The sequence below is a fragment of the Pseudoliparis swirei genome, chromosome 17 (genome assembly GCF_029220125.1).
Source record: "Pseudoliparis swirei isolate HS2019 ecotype Mariana Trench chromosome 17, NWPU_hadal_v1, whole genome shotgun sequence".
Taxonomy (NCBI): domain Eukaryota; kingdom Metazoa; phylum Chordata; class Actinopteri; order Perciformes; family Liparidae; genus Pseudoliparis; species Pseudoliparis swirei.
Genome location: NC_079404.1, coordinates 14,757,964 through 14,768,263, shown reverse-complemented (window position 1 = coordinate 14,768,263; position 10,300 = coordinate 14,757,964). Strand labels below are relative to the sequence as shown.

The 10,300-nt window shown below is 41.0% G+C and overlaps 1 protein-coding gene across 1 annotated transcript; it reads right to left on the bottom strand.

Moving 5' to 3' along the window:
* Positions 1 to 1,652: 1,652 nt before the first annotated feature.
* Positions 1,653 to 10,035, bottom strand: LOC130207154 (filensin). The gene is made up of 8 exons (XM_056435630.1): positions 8,856 to 10,035; positions 8,243 to 8,303; positions 7,854 to 7,949; positions 5,959 to 6,051; positions 5,168 to 5,281; positions 3,995 to 4,215; positions 3,369 to 3,460; positions 1,653 to 3,112 (listed from the first exon to the last, which is right to left on the bottom strand). Exons 1-8 carry the CDS (start codon positions 9,194 to 9,196, stop codon positions 2,250 to 2,252), a joined length of 1,881 nt encoding a protein of 626 aa, XP_056291605.1. The 5' UTR covers positions 9,197 to 10,035; the 3' UTR covers positions 1,653 to 2,249.
* Positions 10,036 to 10,300: the final 265 nt, after the last annotated feature.

Below are 10,300 nucleotides of genomic sequence, written 5' to 3'. Positions count from 1 at the left end.
ACGACAAAAGATACTGAGTAAATGAAGCCTGCCATTCAGGGGCCAAAACGCAAACAGGGAACAACAAAGAATATGATATCAAATAACATCGAGTAAAATGTCTCTGTCTGAAGAATAGTCTAAACAGCAAAAAAACGGCTGCCTGAATCATTTCGTTTTTAAATCTTTCTGTTTCTTTAATTCTGTTCTGAAAATAAAAGGAAAATATAAGGAAATGCTTCCTAAGAAGCAGAGCTTGAGCTACTTCTGCAAAAGTAATCCTCACTTTTTAGACATGTATTTGTTTTAATGGTGCTGCATGAAGCATCAATAAAACCACTGTCACAACAATTTACAATAGATTGAATGTGAACCAATACAAGAAGATGCAGCTTCACTGAATCTGACCAATACATGCTGCTGCTCGGCTGGATTTTGGAGTAAAAACGATGGATTTCATAATAGCAGAGAAGGACAAATCCACTTGACACACTGTAGCCAGCACCAAACAACTCCTTGAGCAAACAGTTGCTGAACAAAGTGTAGAAGTTGTACAGTCATCATCCAAGTGAATGACAATAATGCATCACATCGCGGACTGTGTGAAAAGGTATGTTTACCACATCATTTCAAGGGATTGTTTGTACTGTAGCTTACTGTTGCTGCCCCCTTATGGCCAAAACAAGAAAAGCGAGCAGAGAAAGACATACACATTTCTTAATGGCAAACACAGGGAGACCTAAGCAAACAAATAATTGTGGAACATATGGTTTATTTTAAATGTAGTATTTCATACAGTCTATGAGTAATATATCAAGCACTGCCACTGCGGCCTGGTAAGTATCTGAACCATTATGTCAAGCTGTAGGCTAACAGATAACTATAACAAGTCCACGCGGCCTCTGTCCAACTCCCTTGGTCCCACTATAACCAGACCTGTTGCCTCCTTTCTTTACTCTGCACAATTGTGCTACAATTACGTTAACCATAACTGTGCCTCACCTGGTTTTCAATTGTATTGATGCTTTTGCATAATCATATCTAGTAAAATTCTACAAGAGCTTCACACTCACTGACTCTCAGAACCTGACCAATTACATTCATCATTTATTTTTCAGTGTTACCCTCGACCTGTTGGGGCCGCAAACTCACCTGCAGCTTTTTCCTCCGATGCTGATTTGGCTTTTTTTAAGGCCTTTTCGTCTCACTTTTGTGTATCCTTTGTGACGGACACTCAACTTTGAGATAAAAAGCATGTAGGTAAAAGCAAAATTACAAATACAAAAATAAATACTCAAAAATAGTACCCTATAAGCACACACACATTCTTTGCAGTCTTTCATATCAGACATTTGATTCGTTTTTCTCTTACTCTTACTATTATATAATTGTCGGAGTCAGAGTTGCTCATAATAACAAATAATAACAAAGGACACTTTAAAAAGTTTTCCATGGATGCTGTCGCAGAATTATTAACCCTTGAGATCAACATCTGCATCTGCTCTGCACACCAAAAGTAAGGGTGCATCTTTTAATCGTAATTATCATACAATAAATTGTGTCCACACATGCACATGCATTTGTGGTTTTAGGATCCATCAAATATGTGTGTGTTGTGCTTGATGCACAGTGTCCATCTAAAAGCAGACCAGGGTATTAATTGATTTGTTTAATAATTTTTATTATTCAATATATCAAAACAAATGAATACACAGCAAAATTGTGCTGAGGGAGTGGCATCAAATTTAACAAATCAGCTCAAACGGGAAAGTTGGAGTTCTAAGAAATAGTTCAGAATGGTGGCACAATTTCAAATTTAAAAAAAATAATCTTTTCTTTTTAAATTGAATTGGTGGCATGGAGCTTAGTTTTTCATCGTCCCAAGTTTTCAGACAGTAAAGGACTTATGGCATGAGCATGGGTGTTAGGTCGAACCACAACAGCAGTACTTATGGAACCAGCAAAACATATTCATATTCCAGAGACTGCAAGCAAATGAAAGAGCATTGAATATCAAATCAGGAATGTGTAGTTGGTCTTTAAGCTTGGTTGGTTTCCTTCAGAGACAAAACATATTGGTGTTATTGCTGTAGTTTGAGGAACAGTGGTGTTTATCAGTATTGTCTTCTTGTCAGAGGGCCTGAACCATGAAGGACCCTCTTGGAGTTGACTGAGTCTCCATGCCAGGTAATGTGGTTTCAATGCTTCTTCTTGCTGGACTTCTCGATCAAGGTCTCCACCACTGTTGAAGTCTTCTCATAACCTTTAAGCTATTCGTCGTTTGAGAACTTCTCTACAGACTCCACAACCTCCAGCTTCTCGTAGCTCATTGCGTCTGGGGTAAAGCTGCTTGAGCTGGTGATGGTGCTGGACCTGGTGCTGGCATCGCGAGGCACAGGCTTTGGAATGGGCCCAATGTCATCCTGGCTTTTCTTGGGATGATCGGCAGCCGGGGTGGGATCAGTGGGGCCAGTGGGTGACGGATGTGGGCTTGGATCTTTAGGGTGACGCTCTCCGTTCTTGTGCTTATCTTTTCCCCCCTTATTATTGTCTTTGCCTCCTCCTCCATTGAAGGGCGGGAGGGCCTTGGGAGGCCTGGGGTCTTCTATGGGCTGAGGAGGTTGAGGTTGAGGTGGAAGAGAGGGTGTGATGGGAGCGTAAGGATCATAGCGAGGCCTCATTCCATCTCTGATTGTATCGAAGATGTGGCCGGCTGATGGCGTGGAGGTGTAGAAACATGGATCTGGGTAGCTGCCGTCGCCGGTGACAAGGACATAACGACCCTTGGCATAGAAGTCAGCGATTGGCTCAGACTTCTTGTACGTCCTCATTCTGTCTCTGACGATGTTACACAGAGTGTCAAAGGCCTTGCTGATCTGAGCTCCGTCTGGGACATCCTGTGGAGACACTCCAGTGAGTGCAGGCCTCTTCACGCTCTCCTGCTGCACTTCCACTGACGGGACCTCCTTTGTTTCTTCATCTGCCGCCTCTCCAGCAGCTTCCTTATTTCTATCCTCCTGGCCACTGTCAGTCACGTCTTTCGGGGTCAGGTCTTTCTTCTTCAGGACTTTCTTAGCCAGGATCTTCTGGCAGGGCTTAATGCTAGTGATAGCTTGGATAACCTGGGTGATATCTGGACACAGATGAGGCCATAAGTCAACTAGGTGAAACTGGTGAACCAGTTTATAAAATTCCTAAATTGCGTACGCATCAACAGACTCAAATGTTCTGAGATGCAAAATACAATTAAGACATCACTTTAGTTCGCTTCGTAAGACTCAAAGTCTTAAATAGTATAGAGTTTCCTCTAGCACTGGCAGCTGATTGCATGTGCATTCAAAAGTGATTCCCAATGTCAACCAGCTGTGATGTGCTGATGGAGCCCTCACCTCGCCCCCTGCTCGATGCAGTGGGTGTGTGAGTGTAGCGGTAATTAGTGGTGAACAGAGTAATCGGAGTGCCAATTATCGCTGAATTCAACCTGCAGGAAAAAAACCAATGGAATGTCAGAAATGAAACAGCCGTGAACTCAAAGAAACAACTGGTCAATTTAAATAACGAACCAATTTAGCTAATCTTTTCGAAGAAAAAAACATTTGTGTCAATAGCTTTATACGTTTCTGTTTTCTCACAATGAAGTGTTTCTCGCGAGGTAGATGAACCTCTTCCACCTCTTTGTATGTGTGGAGAAGGCCAATAAAACAGCATGTATAACTTCATGTAGGCAGATCAAATTTACAGAAACTCAGACTAAATTCAACGTAAAAAAAATAAAAATAAAAAAGGAATACAACCATACCACGATGGCTAAACATTTAGTGTTCTGAAAAAAATCTACTTCTTTCGAGATATAATTTCTAAATAATGTACATTCTCAAGATCATTATTTGCAGCATTTGCTTTCTGTTTATGTTCACTTCATGATTAAACTATGTATCATCTGTACATTTATATTTAATTAATTTCAGGTAAATATGAGTTCTCAGCCTTCAGTGGAGAGCTCATGTCAGTCTACCTGTTATCTTCGTTCTCGATGATCCGCTTGTACCTCTCCATCTCATTCTCAAGGGATATCTGGTACATGGCCAGGTGGCGACATTCACTGGTGATCTTCTCGAGGGACCACTCAGCTTCCTCGATCTCCTTCCGCAGAGATTCAATTTGCTGGTTGTACATCTGAATCTCATCGTCATAACTCTCCTGTGTGCTTTTGATGGATTGCTCTAACACTGTAGTCTGACAGATATGACAAAGGCAATATTAATTAAGGAATTAGGATGTTTGTTTAAAATGAAAACCCTTCTTGAGTTGCTTGTGGAAGTGAAAAGTAAAGAAAAACGATGAGCAAGTTGAAAGTAAAATCAACCTTCTGCCCTTCAGTCATGAGGTGGTCATGGCTGACATCTAGTGGTGCCTCTGCAACATCTAGCTATTAGCATCACGGTACGGTTCCATTATTCATGAATTAAAAAAGCATATGCACACTGAAAAACATGACTGACTTGAAACAAAGTGATATATATATATATGTATATATCTTATATATACATATATATATATATTTATATATTATAACAATGGTATCATTTGTTTGTTGTTGAATATCTTTCCGCTTCATCTGTATTCCGGCTCCATCTGTTTCGTTTTGGCTAATTGAGAAAACAATCAGCAGATTAATCAAAAATGAAAATAAACTTCATTTGTAGCCCCACTCTAGAGGATGACAGACGTTGTTTGATGTGAGAGCTTAGTGCAAATGAGAATGAGGCCAACTTTTTGTTTTACTATGTACAAGAACACAGGGGATGTAGATTTTCGTAAATTTACCTTCATTTATGTTGCCAAGCTTGGGAGAGAATGCAGAATATTTAGTTTTAGACTAAGGAGTAAAATAATATATCTATTTTTAATGGAATGAAATTACTGAACATGAAACAACTGCAGCTGTATTTTAGGGTTGGGCACTCTCTGTGTATGACACATACATCAATCAATCAATCAATCAACCAATAAAATGTTATACTTGTTCGAGTTACGGAACAGAGGACAGGAGTTTTGACTGACTATGAAAAACCTGCTTAATGTGCCACTCTTTCAATCTTAGCTTGATGGTAAAAACAAAAGAAGATTATGTGAAACATGTCATTAATATGAAACCTCCTGTTGTCATGGTGACCGTGTGACCCACCTCCGCCTCCAGGCGTTGTTTCTGGGTCTGCAGCTGACAGAGGGCGATGTTATATTCCTCCAGCTGACTCTGCAGCCCTGGCACTTTCCTCTGGGCCAGCATCTTCTCCTGTTCCTTCAAACACAGAACCCAAATCAGTCAGCACATGAAGGTTACACACAGACTCACACACACACATCAGTCATGTCTCTTCCTTAAGTCTCACTGTATTAGAAACTGAATTTATCTTCCCTTTCTCAATTGCATGATTGAGATATATATTTACTGCAAATTCTATTCTGAATTGTTCTTTCTAAATCTCCAAGCCACCTGGGGAAAAAACTAGCATGTGATATGCTTTGTCAAAATCGACGAAAGCCAATAACGGTGGTGTTTGCTTGTATGCATTGTGGTATGTCCCTTTAAGAAATGTTTGTAAAAATAAAATCCCAGTCTCCTCCACAAATGCCTATTACTCTGGCATGATTGCTCAAAAATTAACATGAAAAGCGTTTTTTCCTGATTTCTGCTGCTTATGTGTCCTGACGCTCTCAAGCTGCAGGCCTGTCCATGTAGCCGATGGACTGTTTGACTGTTTGACTGTCTGCACACGCACACGCACAAGTATTCACAAGACGACACAGACAAGTGCAGGAACAGGCGAGACCGACTGAGAAGCCTGTAACCTCGTCAACCCCGGACACGTAGCCAGCGCTGACACACATGCAAACAGCATCCTCTGCCTGCAGGGACTCCAGCACACACACACACACACACACACACAGACACGGTGACAACCTCAATGACCTCACCTCAGAGATGCCCACTGACACATCGGGGGCGAGGGGAAGTGTCTTGTTGATTTGCTGTAAAATGTTTACGTAGGTCTGGATCTCTGCAAGATTCTAAAAAGGAAGGATATAAAAGGAAAACATGATACAGTATACAACCCAGCAAAAGGATAAGCATCCCCAAGCTCCACCATTTTGCAAAGTTGAGCCACTTTATCTCCTCTGCTCAAAAACCTCTTGCATGTTTACTGTGCTCTTGGGGGAGAAAACAAAATCCAATAAAAGGCTTTTACTTAGCTGAATATATGTTTAGAAAGGGCGCTTGCACAGCAAAGGGAGTTTCTCCTAATATTCCCTTAGTACTAGTGTGATCTAAGACTCAGTAATAAAGAAGAAGAGACATATTTCCTCTCTCCAGAGGCATACTTCAAAGCTCAGGACCACAGGCCCAGTATTCATGTGAGACTCTCTATTCTCTCCGACATAATACAAGGACAGCAGGGCCCTTTCATATGCTATCTTAATATTGCAGAGTCTGGTTCAAATTCTTCATCAAAAGTATAGTGCTGGGTGAAAATGAAAAAGGGATAAATTGCCTTGGGAAGAAAGTCTATGGAAGGTATGCCTGATGCATAATGTAACGGCTGTCGTCTGCCATGTTGCACCTTCAAGCCATCGAAGACGATAATATTTCATTTTTTCTGTGTTCCAAATGCTTTCCTGCCGTGCATGTGAAGCGCAGTGCCACATTGTCTCCCTTACGTTTTCCTCAATCACATCACAGAAGCCCCAGGTACATCACAACACCTTGTCATTTGAGAAGGGTTGAGGCCAGGAGGGTTCAAAAGCAACAGAAAGGAAAACACACGCCGTGGTCCTAAATACTATTTTATACTAATATTATTTGTTGTGGATTCATTTTCCCGAATCACTGTGAGTTATCCAACTAATCAATACAAACTATACCAACCAGAGATCAAAGATACTGTCAAAAAGAACAACATGGGCACAGTTTCCTGAAGCGGTTGCCCTATAAAGAGCAACATGTCAGCAATAAAAACGTCTATGAACAATAAATATGAACTATAAAGCCATTCTCTGTGAGTGGCTTATATGGGTCTTGTTTCTGGCAGCCATCGATATGAACTACATGTGAGCATCAATATTATTGTCACTTCACTTTATTCCAACATCAAAACATATCGATTTATAAATTAATAAACACTCTCCCTTTTGGCACTGACAAAACAATTCATTTCTGTCACATATTTTTTCATGCTAGCCTATTAAATGTTTCAATTGTTTATGGTACGCTTATAATTTCCACAGAATAGACAAATAACACATTCACAGCTGTATTTAAACATCATTTGCAGTACTGTGCAACTCTATCTTGCTGAAATGTAAATGACTTCTACCTTCCAAGTGAAGGTATCTGCAAAACATTGACGGGCAATTAAATTAAGATTTACAAATTAAGATTTTGCGAAACTAATATACAACGAATAGAAACATAATTTCTGGGATGCAGGGTTTTTCTGTTGGGCTTTTATAAATGAGACAGGTGAACTGTCCAATGGAAATACATACGTTTTTAAAAAGTAATAAAACGTGCATTATGAACTGAACATACGATGTAAGTGCCATAAAAGTAAATAAAATTTTAAGGAGAGTCCTGTGACAATCCAAAACTTTAGATCTGAATAGCCTTCAGGAGGAGTTCTTGTTTAAAGGAGGTTTTATTAAAACATTAGACATTTACAGAAAGTTATTTCTGTTGATGCTGTCAAAACTAGTGTGTTGAACATGGCGTGACCTTATCTTATTGGCTTCCTCTTCCACATCTGTATTGTGTTGTAGGGGTTGTTTGAGGCCTAGGAGTTTCCTTTTGAACATGTACCATAAGCGCCACTGACCTTCTTGTGCCTGTCTTTGGTGGAGTTGATGTCATCCAGCAGGAACTGTGACTGGATCTGATATTCCAGGTTTCTCAGCAGAGAACTGTCAGCCTCCTGCAGGAGGAGAGAAGAACAAACAACAGTACAAACGACAATAGGAACCAAACTGTGGAAGGTTCAGTGCCGAGTGTATTTAGTTCATCGAGAGCCAAAGAATACTGAAGTGACAAGCTGCAAAACACTTCAGTGTCATGTCAAATCCATACTTTGTATGATGTGTACTGTCTCTTGTTTCATATGCACAACACATGTTGGAGAATTCTGATGCAGAACAACTAAAATGCTATTAATGTTAGTTTGTACAATTGTGTAAACACTTGATTAATCCAGTTTATTTGATACAAAACCTTGTTCAATTGTTCCAGTGTGCCGCGCAGCTGTTCTTGATGATCACATTCATTTCTATATCTGGAACATAAAACATCTGGATTATGTGTTAGTCTAATATAAAAGCAGGAGAATGTATCATTTCATGTGTGTGCTGTGTGCTCGCAGTGAGAGACAGGACAGATAAACCCTCGATCAAATACTATCCACGCAGATATTATATTATTGCCCAAGTGTTAAGACATCTGTGTACATATCTATGTATGCTTTGTTTGTTTAATTGATTTTAAGTGATCTTGGCAAACTGATCCTTCATTTTACCATTATTTAAAATAATTAATATACTTGTTTTATGACAAAACTGGTTACACTTTTCAAAATAAATAAATGTTTCAGCAAGTTTTATGATAAACCTGCTTTTAAGGCAGTAAAATTAATTTAAATTCAACCTTGAAGCTTGCATCCATTCCATCTATTAATTAACAGTTTCATGCTGATTTGCTGAAAAGTATTGACTATCAGATTTCTTTAGAACCAGCATGTTCACTAGATAACGGTTCTGCATCACTTCCTGCCTATAGATGTCCAATCCCTCCATCTCTGAAGAAGATACGACCGGCCCAGATCTCTTACTTGCTGCTGAATTCATCCAGCATGCGGCAAGCATCTTTCAGCTCTCGGATGCGCTGCCTGTTGGCCTCAGTCTGCTCTGTGAAGGCCTCCTCGAGGCCGCTCGCCTCTTCCATCCGCTGCAGCGTCTCCAGCTGCTTGCGGAACACAGCGTTGCGCTGCTCCAGGACTCGCGCCCTGTTGATGTAGCGGTCAAAGCGACTGTTGAGCTCCTGAAGGCTCTCCCAGCCCTGGATGGCGGAGATGCCGGCAGAGGATTCAAAGTCCACGGGTTCCTCATTGAAGACATCTGAACGCTCGTACTTTTCCTTGCACACCTCGTGCAGGTAGCTGGTCTTGTACATTTTGGTACGCTTCCCTCCCGTGGGCTGGTGGTCTCCCCGGAGTGCTCGGTCCCCTTCCTCACCTTTATTGTGTGAAAACTCGGGTGCTCACCCTTGGCTGTCTCATGCTAGACTAAACGCTGCACATCGATGGCCGTTGGCGAAATAGCCCCCCAAAACCTCCCCATAGCTGCGGCCGCGCACACTACGAGCCTGGGGCCTTCCACAGTTTATTGTTGCCTTTGTGGCAGAGATTTGAAAAGCCACGCTGGTGATGACAAAGCAGAAGCACAAAAACAAACAATCAGCTGGCCCGCGAAAGCACACCATTATTTTGCTTCCTAGTCAGCTGCTTTCTAGATCCCTCATACGGCAGATTGGATGGTGGCCCACCACCGGACAGAGGGGAACATTCGTGCAGTGCAATTTGTGTGGACTGTGGAGAACTGTTCCTATCAGAAGTGGGCAAGTGTTGACACACTGAGCATGCTGAAAGCCAAAAAAGTGGGTCCATGGGTTCATGATCTCAAAAATATTGCACAAGTCACCCGTCATTACATAAATGTACATGCAGACAGCTGGGCGGCTCATACAGTTCAATGAGTGTTTAACAGTTGTTTATTGCAGATGTTCGGTCTAAAAAACACTAAAACTGGAAGCAAACAACATCAAATCTTGCTGAGCAAATCGGGTGGGGTCCTGAGAATTTAATACAAGTATAAATCTTCCTTCACAATATGTTGTTTGTTTAAATAGAAGTGATCAAAGAGAAGAGACAATATTCAAATGCAAAGTATGTGGCAATGTTTGTGTTTTGCTGGGAATATGGCTTTGGAGCACTTTACTTTAAATAACAAGAAATATACCTTCTAGTTGTTATCCTCAAGGTGCTTTCAATGTATTTTGTTATTACCCTTTTGTATTTCCATTATTTCCCTTTCAGTGCCATTTAGCAGAGATGAGAGGAGGAGAGAGTGATGTAAATGAGGAGGAGACAGAGGAGCTCCTGCCGGCTGGCGTACAAGGTCAGTCAAAATGTCGCTCTCGACAGATCTAGCATGCTGTAAAACGGCTGAATGAAACACACGTCAAATGGATTTACATCTGCGTTGTCCCCAGCGAAGT